General features: G+C 39.4%; 2 protein-coding genes across 5 annotated transcripts in view; one reads left to right on the forward strand and one right to left on the reverse strand.

The window, feature by feature from the left end:
* The first annotated feature begins 366 nt into the window (after nucleotides 1-366).
* On the forward strand, nucleotides 367-15,138 carry IDH3G (isocitrate dehydrogenase (NAD(+)) 3 non-catalytic subunit gamma). Its single transcript, XM_039366088.1, has 14 exons — nucleotides 367-501; nucleotides 5,683-5,724; nucleotides 6,559-6,570; nucleotides 7,541-7,638; nucleotides 7,781-7,893; nucleotides 8,292-8,352; nucleotides 8,701-8,833; nucleotides 9,342-9,475; nucleotides 10,423-10,525; nucleotides 10,897-11,043; nucleotides 12,348-12,442; nucleotides 12,622-12,682; nucleotides 13,924-14,019; nucleotides 14,928-15,138. Exons 1-14 carry the CDS (start codon nucleotides 433-435, stop codon nucleotides 14,928-14,930), a joined length of 1,167 nt encoding a protein of 388 aa, XP_039222022.1. The 5' UTR covers nucleotides 367-432; the 3' UTR covers nucleotides 14,931-15,138.
* Nucleotides 15,139-16,569: 1,431 nt separating this feature from the next.
* The window catches only part of SRPK3 (SRSF protein kinase 3), a 40,013-nt gene continuing 38,182 nt past the window's right edge, over nucleotides 16,570-18,400 (reverse strand). For all 4 annotated transcript variants that reach the window (XM_039366086.1, XM_039366087.1, XM_039366083.1 and 1 more), the window contains one exon: nucleotides 16,570-18,135. In XM_039366086.1, coding sequence (XP_039222020.1) covers nucleotides 17,951-18,135 — 185 coding nt within the window. In that variant the 3' untranslated portion in view covers nucleotides 16,570-17,950. The remainder of the gene's footprint in view (nucleotides 18,136-18,400) is intronic.

The following is an 18,400-nucleotide window of genomic DNA, read 5'->3' on the forward strand; positions in this document are numbered from 1 at the left end:
CACATCTCTTCCCTTAACTACAAAAAGACATAATTTATGTGCATGTTTGCATAAAAAGCAATGCGATAGTAACGTTGTGTCCCATTGGAAATGATAAACACATTGTATTACAGTAGTTTTATCTCGCCATTTTCAAATGATTCCAAGGGATTCCTAATAACAACAAATAACAACAACGCCAGATTCCGAAATACTATAATATGAATGAAAAACTCAATTCGCAATTGAAGCTATACATAGAAGGGAAAATATTTCTATCTTTATGGTCGCAAAGACAGATTACAGTTTTTCTTTTTTCCACATTTGGAGCTTGAGCTTCGTGCAATCACTCGCGCGGGAATATGGAGACTCGCGCGGGATTTCGTTTTAAGTCTCGCGATATCTGGGTCTTAATATCCACTCCATGCTCGTATAGCCGAAGGAGACTGAAGGATGGCCGTTTCGGTGGTTTTGAGCACAGCTAGGCAGCTTTGGAGGCCGACTCTGCTGGTACCTCGATCGGTGAGAGGTTTATTAGATACGATTTTAACATCGAGTTTACGGGATGCGAAATGAAATCGAATACTTCGGTTTGTTCAGGGGAGAAATGGGGGAAACTTCCTGCGATTTTTCTGATTGGTTGGGATGAGCCTGATAGGCGGCGCAAATGGAGAAAGAGGCTTTTGCATTGGTTTGACCTCTTGATAGGGGCGTTTCCCAAAGAAGCGATTTTTACATGGAGTGGGTGGGATTATTGCTCTTTTTGACTGGGCGAGTGAGGTAGATCAGAGTTATTTTGCAAAATTGGATGGTAAAAATCACACAGCGAAGACAACGTATCTACTTCAGGCTTATTTGTTTTGCAAGAAACGGATTCAAATTTTTTTCCAGGTGGAAAAAATGGGCTTAAATAAAGGGTTTCTTGTGAACAAATTCTAGAATTAGAATCCTGTTAGAGAACTGAATTTAACTGCATTTATTCAAGATTTCTTCATTTTTTTGTTTAATTTAAATGAAAAAAGGAGTTTTGTTATTATTACTTGATAGTCATAGGGAAGCACTTGCACATGTATTAGAGGTGAAATTGATTCCGCCTATTTTTGCACAAGGGCTTCTCAAAGTCATTGGGAACTCACTGCTCTTTTTTTTAAATGATAGCTTGTTATATTGTTGTAAAACCTTTGAATAGTATCCTACTGTTTTATTTTTCATGCTGGAAGCAATGATCTGCTTAAAAATAATAATCATCTAATTAATTTCTCTGGGCTTTGGTATTGAAAACATAGAAACAAGTCATGGGGAAAAAAGAAAATTGTAGCAGTTATTGACAAGCATTTTTATACCTTGAGTACCATCACAAAGAATTTAGAATGTGTTTACCTGTATTTGTACACATTTTGCTGAAGCTTTTCCACATAAACTTTTATTATGTTCTGTCATACAAAACAGAGGACATCTATCCCTTTTTCTACTACAACTTTTCTGATTGTATAACAAAAATGTAAAGAAGAAGTAGAAAATTCTCATCAGTTGCCCTGTTACATGTGACTGTTGGGCATGATTACAGATAATCCTCAACTTACAACAGTTCATTTAGTGACTGTTCAAAGTTACAACAGTACTGAAAAGTGATTTATGATCATTTTTCACCCTCATAACCACTGCAGCATCACCATGGTCACCTGATCAAACTTCAGGCACTGAACAACTGACTCATATTTACTATTGTTGCTGTAACCCTTGGGTCATATGATCACCTTTTGCGACCTTCTGACAAGCAAAGTCAGATTCATTTAACAGCCGTGATTCACTCAACAAAAGAAATGTCATAAAATGGGGCATCTTAACAACTGTTTTGCTTAGTAAAAAAAATGTTTGGGCTCAATTGTAGTTGTAAGTTGAGGAATATCTGTACTCAGCAATGCTTTAAAAAACACTAGTTTGCTACCCATGTTATTGCAATATGGAAAGAGAATTCTCTGTGTAAGCATGGTTGCTCATTTCATTTTACTTCTCACTAATATTAACGGGAAGAGGTTTCAGTAACAGGCTTAGGGCCAATGTCAAATTATACCTGTTATAAGAAGCTTGTGGGTAAATCCTATTTTTTTTAACAAAATTTTATTGAGTTTATATAAATGAGGAAAAATAGGAACAATACAGGTATGGTAAAGGGAAAGGTGGAAGGAATGGGGGAGGGGAAGGAAATAAGGAATTAGGGTAAAATAAGGATAGATACAACCACGTATTTCAACAAACAAGAAACCGTCCGGATCATAATAATGAGTAAATATATTGAACCATTTTTAGCAAAGCTTAGACTGTAACATATTAAAAACAATTAGTAAACAAATACGTTGATCTATTAAGTAAACACTACTAATAAAATCTCAAAAAAAATCCTAAGAGTCAAAAGTAAGAAATGAGAATCAGTAAATCAGGAAAAGTAATCATATCATCAAAATGTTAGTTAGAACTCGATTAAAAATCAGTCATCTATTCTAAAATATTGAATCCTTCAAGTTCTGACGTGTCTCTAACCATTGATAAAATTTTTCCCAAGTTCTAAATAAATTGAATCATCTTTTTCTTTCATTTCTAATGTTAGTCTATCCATTTCTGTACACTCTAAAATTTTGGTAATAATAATCTGATCAGATGGTAAATTCTCATTTTTCAAAATTGGGCAAATACTATCCTTGCAGCAGTTAAAACATGCAATATCAAGTAGTCATTCTCTTTACCATAATTAGGTCCTAATATTCCTAACAAAAACAATTCCAGTTTAAATTCTATCTGTAGTTTCATCATCTTTTCCAACCCTCTATGGATCTTAGACCAGTATTTTTTAGCGATAGGGCATGTCCACCAGGCATGGTAATAAGTGCCTGACTGTTCTTTACATTTCCAGCAGATATCCGAAGCATTTTTAAACATTTTTGCTAAGTGAACTGGTGTCATATGCCATGTATAAAACATCTTATATAAGTTTTCTTTATATGTTACCGCTTTTGTAAGCTTAATATTTTTATCCCAAAGTTTTTGCCAGTCTTCCAAATCTATAGAATATCCAAAGTTCTTTGCCCATACTATCATTGTTTCTTTCACTTGTTCTTCTTCCATCTTCCAGTTTAAAAGAAATTTATAGAGTTTTCTAATCAAATTCTCATCTGTTTTTAACAAAATTTTATCCAGTGGGGTCTGTTCTTTGTAAAAACCTGTCGATTTTATATCTTTTTCGTATCTTGTTTGAATTTGCAAATAGGACCACCATGTCAAGCCAATACCTTGTAGTTGTAAAGTTTGCCTGTCCTTAAGTTTTCCCTCTTTATCTAAAATGTCTTTATAACTAACCAGTTTGTCATAATTAATCAGATTTGGATAAGCAAATGCTTCCATTGTTGAAAGCCACTCAGGTATTTTCATATATATTTTATGTTTAATTTTCTCCTATTCCTAAATTAGTATGCTTCTTATCGCATGATTTTGAAAGTACTTATGTGCTTTAGATTTCTCGTACCATGTAAAAGCATGCCAACCTAACTGAAGGTCGTGTCCCTCTAAATAAAGCAATCTTTTATTTCTCAATACAATCCATTCTGTAAGCCAAAGCAAAATACCCGCTTGATAGTAAAGTCTCCAATCTGGAAGTCCAAAGCCCCCTCTGTCCTTAGATTCTTGTAACAATTTACATTTGATTCTCGCTTTCTTTTTTTGCCATATAAATCTTAGAATCATTGCATTTAAATCATCAAAAAAATTCTTAGTAAGTTTAATAGGCACTGTTTGAAATAAGAAAATTAACTTTGGTAAAATGTTCATCTTAACCATCACTATTCTTCCTAACAGTGATAATTGAAGATTTTCCCATCTTTCCAAGTCTATTTTTATTTGTTTCATTAATCTCTCATAATTATCTTCTTTTAGTGTACTATATTTTGCCGTTAAATAAATATCCAAATATTTGACTTTTTTAACTATTTGAAGATTTGTCATTTTAGCGAGTTGAGTTTTCTGTTTGTCTGTTAGATTTTTTGTTATTACTTTAATCTTTTCCCTGTTTATTTTCAGACCAGCCACTTCTCCAAATTTTTCAATTTTTTGCAGCTGTTTGCAATGGTTCCTCTAGAATGAAGACCAAATCGTCCGCAAAAGTCTGTAGTTTATATTTCTGGTCTTTAATCTCCAACCTTTAATTTCTGTATCTTGTCTGATATTTCTTGCCAGAACCTCTAATGTAAGAATAAACAACAGAGGAGACAACGGGCATCCCTGTCTAGTGCCTTTTTTAATCTCAAATCCATCTGTGTAATCTTCATTTAAAAATATTCTTGCTGTTTGTTTCTTATAAATTGCTTGAATTGCTTTGTTAAAATTTTCACCAAAGTCCATTTCTTGAAGTTGTTGAAACATAAATTGCCAATTTAAGTTATTAAAGGCTTTTTGTGCATCAAGGAATATAAGTGCCATCTGGTTCCCTGGATGGATTTCATAGTACTCGAAAACATTTAAAATAATCCTCAAATTGTTCTTTATCTGTCTCTTTGGTAGGAAACCATTTTGGTCTGGGTGTTTAAATTCATTCAAAATTTTTTTCATTCTTTCTGCCATTATTGCAGCAAAGATTTTGTAATCCACATTTAGTAGCGATATTGGTCTGTAATTTTTAATTAGTGTATGATCAGTATCTTCTTTAGGTATCAAAGTAATATTGGCTTCGGTCCATGAATCCGGTATTTTTGTCTGTGTAAAAACTTCATTACATAAGTCTTTCAAAGTTGGAGTTATAGTATGTTGTAACACTACATAAAATTCAGCAGGAAGACCATCAGGTCCTGGTGTTTTATCTTTCTTTTGCTTTTTTATAGCCTCTGTAATCTCCATCATTGAAACATTCTTGTTTAACCTCTGACGCATATTCTCAGGAACCTTTGGGAGATTTGCGTCTTTTAAATAAGCCTGAATTACATCGTTAGAAACTGTCTCCACCTTATACAGTGTCTCACAATACTCCTTCGTAATTTTTTTCATTAAGTCATTGTGACATTGTAGATCACCGTCTGTACCGTAGCTTACTTATTAATCTTTTTTCTCTTTCTTTTTTTAATCTGTATGACAGCCATCTCCCAGGTTTATTGGCATTTTCAAAAAAATTCTGTTTAGACCTTTTAATCTCTTGTGCCATTGTATTTGTCTCAAGTAAGTTTAACTTATGTTTTAATAGTTCCGTTTGTATTTTCAACTTTTTCTTCTGATTGTAATTCAGCTTGCAACATACTGAGTTGTTCTTTCAATCTATGTTGAACAAGTTTCTTTTCCTTATTCTTTTTGGCAAGATAAGTTATGGCCAAACCTCTAAAATATGCTTTTGCCGTGTCCCATACAATTTGAATAGAGGTTTCTTCTTTTTTATTGACTTTAAAAAAGAATTCCATTTCTTTTATTGCAAATTGTAAAAACTCCTTTTCTTTCAATATTGGATAAATCCTATTAATGCATCCTTAACATGTTTGTGCATTTTTATTCATTTAATTTGAATTTGAACAAAGTTATGTATGATTGTTCTGGTTGTCCCAATTTAATATTTTGTAAATCACTGATGTGAATATATTCAGATTCTGTTTCCCTCTTAAGAATCACAGATTCTTCTAGATTCTCAAATATGTTCTCTTACCTGTCCTGTTATTTCCTTCTGTCTCACAGGTGCAGACTATAACAGATGGCAAACACAGAAATATTGCCTCAGTATGTATAATTTATGCATCTTTACTGTAAAAAGATTTTGTTATGAAAAATCATACTCTTTTCCACGTTATAGCATTCCCCAACCTGATGCTACATATGTTGGAACAGATTCCATAGCAACTGTTTTAGATGGTCAGGCTAGGACCTATGTAAATATAATGCTGCACTGGATCATAACAAATGTGGTTTTCAGTGTTGAATGAAAATCTTTCTCTTCATTCAAAGTTAAAAATACTATATTCTCATCTGAGACTTTCAGAACTGTTAGGGATTAGGAATATGTATAATAGAGACCTTTTCCAAATTGCCCAGTTATGCATTCTGAATGCCAAATTAATTAGCAATAGCAAATAATGAAGAATACTGTAAAAGATCAGAGCATGCAATTGCAATAGATTTAAGCCACTGGAAAATGTTTTTCCAGTCTTTCATTCATTTTTAAAAGGTGCTTGTTTCATTCTTTTTTCACTTAAACTCAATGTTTATAAACAAGTGGATTAGCTTCATGATCACTTTTGTTTTTGAATGAAACTTGGCCATCTCTGCAATCCTGAGTGATATTGTTTCCTGAAGTAAAATCCTGCAGTTTGTAATGCTATTATGGTTTATTTTAGGACATAGAAATTGTAAATGTTTTGTCTGAATTCAGTATTTTATGAATATATTTTATAATTTCTTTACCTTAGGAGACTGTTTCGGAAAGGTAATGTAAAAATGGTAGTAACAAAATGATTCACAGATGTTATGCTTAATTTTACATTTTCTAAGATTAATATAGGCATTTTTCTTTTCTCTCTCTTTCACTTTGCCCTGTTCCTGTCACATCATTTATAGCAACAGAGTATTGTAAGTAATTTTCTTATCTCATTGTTGCATGGAAAAATTAAAGAGCCAGCCAAAAAATAAGTCTATGTCTCCCTTAGCTATTGAATATATATTATTATTATTATAATCATCATCATCATCATTATTAGTTGGAAGGGACATTGGAGGTCATCTAGTCCAACCCCCTGCTCAGGGAGGAAACCCTATATCATTTCAGACACATGGCTGTCCAGTTTCTTCTTAAAAACGTCCAGTGTTGGAGCATTCACAGCTTCTGGAGGCAGGTTGTTCCACTGGTTAATTGTTCTAACTGTCAGGAAATTTCTCCTTAGTTCTAGATTGCTTCTCTCCTTGATTAGTTTCCATCCATTGCTTCTTGTCCTGCCTTCAGGCGCCTTGGAAAATAGCTTGACTCGCTCTTCTTTCTGGCAGCCCCTGAGATATTGGAACACTGCTATCATGTCCCCCCTCGTCCTTCTCTTCATTAAAGTAAAAGGACAAGGGGGTCCTAAAAGGAATTATAAATCCCTATCCTGGAAAATCCTGGGCAAAGGATATGGTTAATTTTTATATTTTTATTAAAAATGTTGTTGCAGGTTTGGAACAGATGACAGAGGTCCATTGTCAAAATCTTTTCAGCAATTTCAGATAATCCCTAGAATCTGAAAGAGCTTTACTATGCTATCAGTCCCAGGAATCCAAATATAACACAGAGATTGGGTCCGATTCCTTTTCAAAGCCCAATCCTACCTGTCTCAGACTTTGTCTCTGTCCAGATTACCAGATACTGCACAAGCTTCTTCGTCCCATTGAATTGTTTCCCCCCCCCCTTGCAACGGACAGCCACAGGAAATGTTTTGATGATTTCCTTTTTTAAAATGGATTGATGATGATGCTCAATAATGCAGACTCTTTGAGAAGACTTATGGATTGGATTGGATTGTTTGAAATCATCCCTTCTCTCTCTCTCTCTTTTTTTTTTTTTTTGTAGCCTCCCCCAGCCAAGTATGGCGGTCGCCATACAGTGACCATGATCCCAGGAGATGGGATTGGGCCAGAGCTCATGCTTCACGTCAAAGAATTGTTCCGGTATGGTTTCTTTCTTTTCCACCTTTTTAGAGCTGTGCCTAAAACAAAGGCAGCCTAACTTTGAAGACTCACCCTGCTAATGCTGGGGGTTTCCATTCTCTTTGGTATGTTTGGCCTAGATCTCTCTTTTTCTCTGCCCCAGGCATGCCTGTGTACCCGTGGACTTTGAGGAAGTTCTAGTGAGCTCAGAGGCTTCTGAAAGTGACATACAAAATGCTCTCATGGCTATCCGCCGTAACCGTGTGGCCCTCAAAGGTAATAGTGGTCCTTTTCCCCACATAATCATCAAAATTGGAGGGGCTAAAACACAAAATGGAGATTTGACATTATCTGTGCTAATGGAAAGGCTGGAAAGGGCTATTGTTCATATGGAGCACAGGGATAGAATCGTATTGCTTGAGATATGAGAAGTTAATGGAGTTTAGAATGGAGGTGGAAACAGCGTCTCTTCTCATGCCCTGAATCCTTACAGTGAGATAAAGAATCAGTGTGGTCTTCAAAGCTAATTGGAAGAGTTGTTAAAACATTTAAAAGATATAAACACCAAAAAGTGATTCTATAGATACATTTCTTAAAGTGCTTTTCTCAGTAGCTTAAGTTTGCTGGTCAGAAATCCAGTGTCTTTATTCACGTTCTTTTCCTGACCTTCATAGGAAACATCGAGACAAACCATAACCTGCCACCTTCCCACAAGTCCCGGAACAACATATTGCGGTGAGATAAAGGCTCAACTTAAAGTGGTAGGCAGAATTTTGGAACTAGTTAAATGAGACCTGCACAACATCGCTTTTCAGACAGACAGCCACATCTGTTGCTCCAGCAGCAACACAACAAACACACTTATTTGACTGGGATCTAGCATTAGACAGGCAGGGATAGTGGTCCACATTTGAGAGACTATCTTTTGCTCATGGGATATTTAGCCTGTGGTGATCAGCTAGATTGAAGATGGCTATTGCCTGTTTCTTGGCAGGCTGCATTTTTCCTGGTGCTTTCTTAAACAGCTGAGAAGCAGTGACTCTCCACTGTGTGAGCTTCCCTTTTCCTTCTCTGTCTCCACAGTACTAATTTGGATCTCTTTGCCAATGTGATTCATTGCAAGAGCCTTCCAGGTGTGGCAACCAGGCACCATGACATCGACATCCTCATTGTCCGGGAGAACACAGAGGGGGAATACAGCAGCCTGGAACATGAGGTGCTCATTTATACAGGAAACTTATGGTGTTCTTTTCTCTTTCCACATCTGCTGCTAGCCTCAACCCCATTTACATGGTGTATGTGTATGTGTTAAATCTCTGTCCTACAGGTGTACATTTGTTTGGTTTGCTGCATTGAGGAAAGTAAGGGAATGGTGATAGTGCTGTATGGAAGACCATAGAACTAAGTGTCCTTACAATCTTGGAGTATCAGAGGTCATTGCCTGCCAAGTCTGAAACTTTTGGACTGAGAGTCCCCTTTATCAGGAGCTGTCCGTTGGCAGTCCAGAGACTATCCTATTATGTATCTTTTTCTGACTTCAAGGCAAGCCAAGAGACTTGCAAAGTTTGTACAGGCACGAGGGAAATCACAAGGCAAGAACTGACTTCCTGTATGAAGCGGTTCTCTGGGTCAGGATTTCAGTCGTTTTGCCCTGTAGACAGCAAGCCCTGCTTGTGCATGGCTAGGGGTGGAACTCAGGAGCACTGACCATGCCCTTTCCACAGAGTGTCTCTGGCGTGGTGGAGAGCCTCAAGATCATCACAAAGACAAAGTCGCTGCGTATTGCTGAATATGCTTTCAGGTTGGCACATGAAGCTGGTCGCAAGAAAGTGACAGCTGTCCACAAGGCCAATATTATGTAAGTTGGAAAATAAAGGCTAAGTTCATGTAGCACAACAGTCCTTAATTGGGTCAACTGTGATTTGTTGAATAAACCATAGTGGGCTGACTTTAACCCACCACAAAAGTTTTGGCTTAAGAGTGAGGTATTATATAAAGAATATTCTATAGCAGTGGTGGCGAACCTATGGCACGCGTGCCAGAGGCGGCACTCAGAGCCCTCTCTGTGGACATGCTCGCCAGGCCCCGGAGATGGCAACCGTCCCTTTTCAACCAGCCGCCCACTGACTCGCCGAGGTCCCACATGGCTGGATGTATCCCAGCACCCATGCACTCGCTGGCCTCTGTGTGCAAGGGCCGATGGTGTCAGGCAGCAGCCGCCCCGGCCCCTGCCTCATCTTGCCCTGTGATAATGGCACCCCCGCCTTGCCTTGCCTCGCCTCACCCCGCAGGATGAGCCTCCTGCCCACTGCCCCACCTGCCAGAGAACCCCTGGATCTCCCCCGCCCGGCCCCCACAGGCGTCCCTCCCCACGAGCAACATTGAGGTGATCACACCCACCTTGGCCACACCCACCCAATCTGCCATGACCACCACAGCTGCGCCCATCCAGTGGGCCACGCCCATCTGGCACCCGGCGATAAGTGGGTTTTGGGTTGCAGTTTGGGCACTCGGTCTTTAAAAGGTTCGCCATCACTGCTCTATAGCCTAACAGTAACCAAGCTCTGGGGCAAGTACTGTCAGATAGGGTGCCTGTACTTTTCCCATAGAGACCCTTCAGGTTTAGGATAGTTATTTTTCTGTGCTGTGAAGTGGAGACAGGCTTCCATATGGCCTTTTCTCTGTGTTTTCTCCTGCTCCACAAACATTCTTACTCTTCTTTTGAAGCTCTCACTGCCTCTGTTATTTTTGCTGGAGACCGACCGTTTGCTGTGGCTCATTTGTTCCTCTTTCCCTCCCCTAAAGGAAACTGGGTGACGGTCTGTTCCTGCAGTGTTGCAAAGAGGTGGCAGCTGGCTACCCAAACATCACCTTTGAGAGCATGATTGTTGACAACACCACCATGCAGGTACTGTGATGTTGGTTTAGTTTCAACTCCAGCTGTAGCTGTAGGAAGGTGCTTTACACTGAAAAGGCCCGTGGGCCACCTTGTCCACCAGGTTAATATAAGCAACAGGAGCTTTCCAGGTTTCCACGCAGACTCATTGAGTCTGCTTCGAAGTTCATGGGACTGAACTTGGCAGTCTGTAATGTAACTTCCTCATTAGGATTTGTGTTTTTTTAATATTGTGGACAGAAATTATTTTACTGGGAGGTCTTTATGCATACTTTCATACTTTTAGATGCAAGGTATCACCCTGTGTCTCCTTAGGGTGGATAACGGAGAAAAGCATGTTATGAATATTGGGATAACACTGCTTTTTTTTTTTGAATCTCCAGCTGGTTTCCCGTCCTCAGCAATTTGACGTCATGGTTATGCCTAACCTCTACGGCAATATTGTCAACAATGTCTGCGCCGGATTGGTTGGCGGTCCAGGCCTGGTCCCAGGAGCCAATTATGGCCATGCCTATGCGGTTTTTGAAACGGTAAGGTGTCTTGAGATGGCTTTGTTTTTGAGAGGGATGGCTCTCAAAATCACAACCCAGTCATGATAAACCATAAGGAAACATGGGCAGATATTTTTCCAACAACTATTGCAATATTTTCCAACTAGTTGGATGCATAACGTTGGTGAAATGCAGGAGGAATCTAAGTGGGATACAGGCTCATCAACATGGTTCAGGCACCTCCTGGTTGATCAGGCGTGATGAACTTTCAGCAATTCCGTCTGGAGGTGACGGAGCTTTGCAAGCATCTGAAAGCAGCAAAGTGCTCCTTTCTGTCAATAGTTTGGTTCTTTGCTTCTTGATGCTGTAAGGAGGGAAAGAACAATAGAATAGTTTTCTTCCTACTGATGCTGCTAAGTGAACTATCACGGTCCTCAATCCTTTTCTTTCTTACCAAGAAGCTCCCACTATGTTTCACTCGTATGCTACTTTGTAAGCTGCTGCCAGAAGCACAAGCAAGCACTCTTCCCATTTCTCTGTGTTTCTCGCTGCGGCTTATAAAGCAGTAAATGTCTCACAGAGCACAGCTGTGCTCTGTTGACTGCCTTTCACCTCAGCTTTTTGCCTTGCCTTTCAGTTAACGTCATGACCAGTTTGTGTTTTGAAACCCTAGCAGCAGAACTTATTTCAAATGCTAATGCCGCAGTATTTTTGTATTCTGAAAATTAGTAGTACATGACGGAATTGGTGAAGACTAGTTAAACCATTTCGAGTTCCATCTCTTTCTCTGTTCAGAACCCAAGTTACCATGACAGAATGTCTGAATATATGTCTTCCTTGAAAAAAAAAAGTGGTCTGTTTTATTTCTATCATGGCAGGATCCAGTTCTTTAATATAGTTCTCGACTTACAGCCAATTGTTTAGCAGCCCTTCAGAGTTACAACGGCGCTGGGGGAAAAAAAATGACTTACATTGATTGTTGCAGCATCACAAGTCATAGGATCATTTTTGGGTGCTTGACAGCTGGTGTGCATTTACAATGTTGCGGCATTCTGAGGCCATGTAATTGGCAGCCAGCCAGCTTCTGACAAGCAAAGTCAATTGTGGAAGGTGGATTTACTTAACGACGATTCACTTAGCTGCAGCAAAAAAAAGTTTGTAAAATTGGGCACAATTTCCTTAACCACCTTGATTAGCAACGGAAATTCTTGTCCCAATTATTGTGATAAGTCAAGAACTACCTGTACAATTATTGTAGGAAGTAGCACGCAACAGGTTGAGGATTGCTTGCGATTACTGAAATCATCCCTTGTTTTTTCCTTTCTCTCCCTATTTCTCCACAGGCCACACGCAATACTGGCAAAAGTATTGCAGGCAAGAACATTGCAAACCCCACAGCAATGCTCCTCGCCAGCTGTATGATGCTGGATCACCTTAGGTAGGTGGTCCGAGGGTAAAATGAAGGATCAGAATATGCTGAGGGGTTCTTAAGGAGAAAGATGGGATCACAATGAATAAATAATCCCTAGGAGGAGCTGCCATTATACTGGGGATGAGAGACAAGAGAGGGGTTGATTTGGGTTGCTGTTCCTAAGAAAGATCTGTCATTCATTGCAGATTGCACAGCTACGCATCTGTGATCCGCAAGGCAGTCCTAACCTCCATGGATGATGTGGAAGTGAGTTGCTCTTATTCTGATCTGGACAGACCTTGATCAAGATACTGGGAAATAATAAAGTTGTTTTTTTTAAAAAACTCTAGTCACTTGGACTTTAGGAACCAGTAGTATTCTTAGATTCTCTTGGAAAAGTGGGAATGACTTTCTTGATACTGGATAGAATCTATTTGGGTGTATTGCCACAGTAAGCATTATATTACACAACATACTGAAGGAAGTAGAAGCAAGATGTTTTCCTATTCCAGGATGGAGTAAAGTGCTCTTAATATTTCCCTAGGGAGAAATTCACAGAAGAACCTAAGTTCTACTAAAATAGATGTGACGTAGATGAAAGACAGCTTGAAGTAGTGGGTGACCTTGGGCCAATCACTCTCTTCCAGCCCTAAGAAGCAGGCAATGGCAACTCACTTCTGAAATCTTGCCAGGAAAACTGCAGGGACTTGTTCAGACAGTTGCCAGAGGTTAACACTTACTTGGAGGTGTGCACACACGTACATACACAAAGATGAACCATTTTTCTGAAGAGAAAGTGGATGGATAGAAAATTTACATAATATTATAGAGCCATATTTTTTTGTGATCTCCAAGAATAGAGAGTTAAAAACTATCCTCAAAAGCCTTTGATCTGCAATAGTGGAAATAACTGCAACTGGTCCTTCTCTAATAATGGAATTTTGGCATTGGAGAGGATAAAAAACATACCAGAAAAAGCCATGGGATACACAGGATGTCAGTCTCTTGACTTCCTCTGCAGAGTTGTGGGGCAGTACATCAAACATCCCATCTGCCAAAGATGTAATTTATACTGATCCCATTGGGTACAGCAAAAAAGTCAGTTAAAACAAGAATGTAAATTCCAGTTAAGAAGTTTGCCCTGCCCAATTCACCAGGCTGGAGAGTGAGCACCCCCAAAACCTACGGAAGGGTTCCTCTTCCTGTCTTGGGTTTATTGTGCTTAAGTTTAATGATGAGTGCATGTCAGATAAAGCTAAACTCGTTCTTTATGCATCTGTGTTTACCCTAGGAGTTCGCAATCTATCCATACTGTAACATTTCATTTTCTGTAAAAAGTTTAATTTTATGTCACTTGATAAGATCCTCACTTATCCCGCCCCTGCTTAGGAATTGTAGCTGCAAAAAGTTCAGCACTGGTCTTCCAACTACTTGTGAGACTTCTGTTGCTGCAGTGCAGTTGAGAGTGGGGCTGGCTTGGTGCAGTTCTGTTTTTTTCTTCTCTTTAGACCCACACGCCAGATATTGGGGGCCAGGGTACCACCTCAGCCGCTGTTCAGTCAATTATGAAGCAGATCACCCAGCCTAGGTCTCACCTAGCACAGGTAAGAGAATAGAAGGAAGAAGTTCCTAGATTGGGGGATGGGACTGGCTTCAATGGTGGTGAATGAATTGCATACTTGGGCTTCAGGGCCGGCCAGACACGGATCTAGCTGCATTTATTTTTAGCAGGAAATAGATGCACAGGTAGTCCTTGGCTTATGACTATTTGTTGAACAACCCAAGTTATGAGGATGCCCCCAAAAGGTGCTTCTGACTGGTCCTCATGACCATTGCAGTGTCCCTCCCATCATCATGATCAAAATTTGGGCACTTGAGAACTGTCATGTATTTACGATGGTTGCAGCATTCCATGATGCTATATGATCATAGTCACATGATCACTCTGACCTTCCCAGGGGGCTTCCAACAAGCAAAATCAGTGGGGGAAGCCAGATTTGCTCAACAATTTGCTTAATGACCACAGCAGAAAAGAGGATAAAACCAGGCATGACTCATTCAGTGACCCCACTGTTTAGTGGTGCAAGTTCTGATCCCAATTGTGGTTGTAAGTCAAGGATTATCTGTAAAGCAAAGGGGGGAAGGAATAATGGGCAACAGGAATTGTAGCCTTCTCCAACATGGCACTGGTCACTTAAGTTTTATACCCATCAATTTTCTGTGGGGGAAGGTTTGGGGACTGACCCAAGTCAATGGGACGATGCCGGATGGAAAAAAATGTTTGTTCTAGGTTTTCTTTTTAAATTGTTTTACCCAAAAGAAAACCCCGGAAGATATTTAGAAGAGGTCACTGTAGGTAAGACCAGGTTGAAATGTCACTTGCCTTGCCCTAGATGTCTGTCTTTTGCAGTGTAGCAATTTAGCAACATAGCCTGATTCTGTCCTGAAAGACTGGTCTGATGGTATCTCTCTCTCTCTAATAACATTAATACATTTGCTTTTTGTTTAATAGTAAATGAAGCTGAAGTTCAAAGCTGTCCCAGCTACAGCAGATACCCATTCTTTTTCTTCAGTAAAAGCAACGGAGCAACTCTTTATGAATGGTGCAGACCTTTTCATTTCAAACTATTCAAGTATCCTTTTTCTGTATATAGTGTGTAAGTTAATGTTTCTCACCCAGCTCTATGAACTAGGGATAATAAATATAAACAGTTTAGAGAGGTTTTCTGGGCTGTTGTTTTTAGTCTGGTTGATAGAAAATCGCAACAATAAAAGTGAAATGGAGTGACTTGGAATAAAAATGAATGCTGCAGTATCCCGAAGATGGAGACAAATCACGGTCTGGAGAAGAGTAGCCGGGTTACCTACTTTGAACCAGAACTGGCTACTCAGTTGAGAATTGGGAATGTTGTGAGCAACATTGCAAAATGGCATTGCTGCTCTTATCCTTGAATCTATGAATGTTGGCCAAGTACCCTTCATTATTTTTATACAATCATCTACATTGAGAAGTATAGTTATTTTGATTTAGAAAATAAAAGCTCACGCCTACTACAATGCATTTCCCCCCCAGTGTATGAATAATATACACTTTCTAATTAATATGCCTTACTCTTGTGCTATTGGCAGAATGGAGATTCAAAGGAGCAGTAGTACTCTTTAAGTCTTATGCTGTCTCAATTTTGATGCAATGAGCTGTTCTCCTTTAAACGAAAAGTAATATTCCTGCTGCAGAAAGCATGGATTTTAAAACAGATCTGGGCAGTTGAGCAGGACCAGTTTGAAAGTGGCAGCAACTTCTGTGCAAAATGGCCTGTTTCTGCTCCCGTCCCTGTAATGGTTTGTCCACAGAAAGGAAGAATCAAAAGTTATTGCAAATATTTTAATGAAAATTATTTTTTTGAATTCAATTCCTGTAACAGCACAGCATTCAAAACACTTCCACACATACTCCCCCCCCCCAACACTGGCACACATGGGCCTCCTCTAAAGCAGTGTTTCCCAAACTTGACAATTTTAAGGCATGTGGATTTCAACTCCCAGAATTCCACAGCCAGCGTTGCTGGCTGTGGAATTCTGGGAGTTGAAGTCCTCATGCCTTAAAATTGTCAAGTTTGGGAAACATTGCTCTAAAGGAAGGCCATGGCTTCTCATTGGGGAGATAACAGTGCAAGAAAACAGACTTGTCTCGCTCTCGTTGGGCTTGATTCTGGGGCAACACAACTTTGGTATGAACAGTATTTTCACCCAGACGTTCCCCACTCAATGCCCCAGGTTGAGACTGGAGTGTTCAGGAGAATCAGAACCGCGTATTCTAGTTCCAGTTCCAGTTCCAAACCACAGACTCCAGGTTCAGACAGCTGAATCTAGTTTTCACAGAAACAGGAACTCTAACAGGGTATCTCTAGGAAAAGGAAGGGACATTGGCTTTACGCCTGCCTCTAGGGTCTTTATTTCTTCTGCATTCCTTTCCTAGGACATTTGGGAATGGAAGGGAAAAAAAAAAAAAAGGCTTATATGTAACAGCTCTCACTTTTCTTCCCTATTCAGTGTATCCAGCAAACAATAGGTAGGCTCCATTATAAAGGCACAAAGTAGCTTGAATAATTTTGCTCATCCGGGTCAAGCTTTTATGAGCAGCCATTCTTTCTTTGAAAAAAAAAATGCTAATCACAAGTGGCATGTGTGGAAAATCAGAACAGGAGTTGCAACAGCAGCCCAAGATGGCAACAGTGTGAACAACCCCAAACTTCTGCCAAGAAAACACACTAACCGCACACATACATTTAGCTTGATTTCCCTTCCACCCACCCCCCCAATTCTGCAAATGATACGGGGATTATTCTCTATCCCTCACCATCTCAAAAGTTGGATTAAAAAAAAGTTGGGCTAAAGGAAGTGAAACGGTATAGAAGTAAAAACAACATTGGACATCACAAGGCATATTAGGAAAAAATCAGGCTGCTAAAAAAATTCATAACTACATACCTTTCAATTTTTTCCCCCAACCACAACTATTTTTTGAATTGAGATTCTCAAAGTATCAAATGATGAGCAGATACACAACCCCTGATTAGTGAAAAGCATGCATCTTAGGGGCTATAGTCTAATAATGAGGAAAGGGGTCATAAATGCTCATGGAAGGAGGAGGGATACTATTGCATCCTTCTGTTTATTCAGCTGCTGATCACAACTTTAGAATCTTAGCAGAAAACTTATCTAGGTATTCAGAAAGTCACTGGAATAAGAATCTTTCCTCTCCCATTTTGCTATTGATGTATTTCTATTTCTTCTCCCATGAGTTTTCTCATACCTCTAAATGCTTCCACTGTTAAATTTCAACATCAATATTACGTAACTCTACAAAATTTCATTCACCTGTGTTAAGCTTTTGCTCAAAAAAAAAAAAAAGAAAAAAAAAGAAAAAAGGCCACATTTTCCTAGAGTTAAAAATAGAAGTTTAGGCAGGGGAAGGGATATATTTTCTTCCGACAATAAAAAGTTTTCGTTTTAAGAAGTTGGCAACTCTTTCCAGCTTCTTGCTCTCAACTCTCAGGTCCATCCAACTCACCATCCACCTTGCACGTACCCATTCCTCTCAAACTACTTTTCGGTCACATTCATTTGATTTTTAAGGGTGGGAACCTTTAAACATATACCTTAAAAGGGAGGGAAAAAAAACCCTGCAAGAAATCTCAGAACTGGTTAAAAACAGTCAAACAGCATTATCCCAATGGCACCTAGAGAAGATGGCCACTGTCAACCAAGAAGGCATATGCTAATCACAAAAAAAAAAAGGGGCAAGAAATCCTGGTCATCTTCCATTTGTGCTTCAGACGTAGCCATAAATTGACATGTGGGATTCCAGTCCAGCCATACAAACTCTAGCTTAATCAGCCAGAGTCTCCAATCTTGGAACTAATCTTCCCCACATCATCACTCCAGCAAAGCGGGCTACACCACGAGCCAGGAAACTCCATCTGGGACCAGAACTCCCTTATTTCATTCATCAGTTTGTTTGAGCAAGGTTTGTCCCTAAGAGTTTAGCCATGGGTGCTCGAGACACTGGGCAGCTGTAGCACGGTCTTCAGGGATGTACTCCATCATGGGCAATAGGAAGTCCGTGAACTGGGCTGCTTGTTCGAGAGGCCACTCATATTTCTCCACCAAGACCTCATATAGTCCCCAGTGCTTCAGGTTCTTTATGTGACGTAGTTCCCCTGGCAAGACAGGCAAACAATTGGGAAAGTTGGAAAGGTCTCGGCTGATATTGTGACACTGTGATCAGCAGCAAACCTAACATGCTTTAAGTTCACCATTTGTACAAGGACATATATGTACAAGGTAGATAGAAGAGAACACCGGTAGAGAATGTGGTCAGCAGGCTGTATCTTAGAGGCACTGACATACAGCCATGACATAAAGGGTTACAAGCTGCTTCTGATGAAAGCGACTTCATTCAGGACCTCATCACAATAAACATTG

The sequence above is a fragment of the Crotalus tigris genome, unplaced genomic scaffold (genome assembly GCF_016545835.1).
Source record: "Crotalus tigris isolate CLP2741 ecotype Arizona unplaced genomic scaffold, ASM1654583v1 scf7180000020218.1340706, whole genome shotgun sequence".
In the NCBI taxonomy this organism is placed as follows: Eukaryota; Metazoa; Chordata; class Lepidosauria; order Squamata; family Viperidae; genus Crotalus; species Crotalus tigris.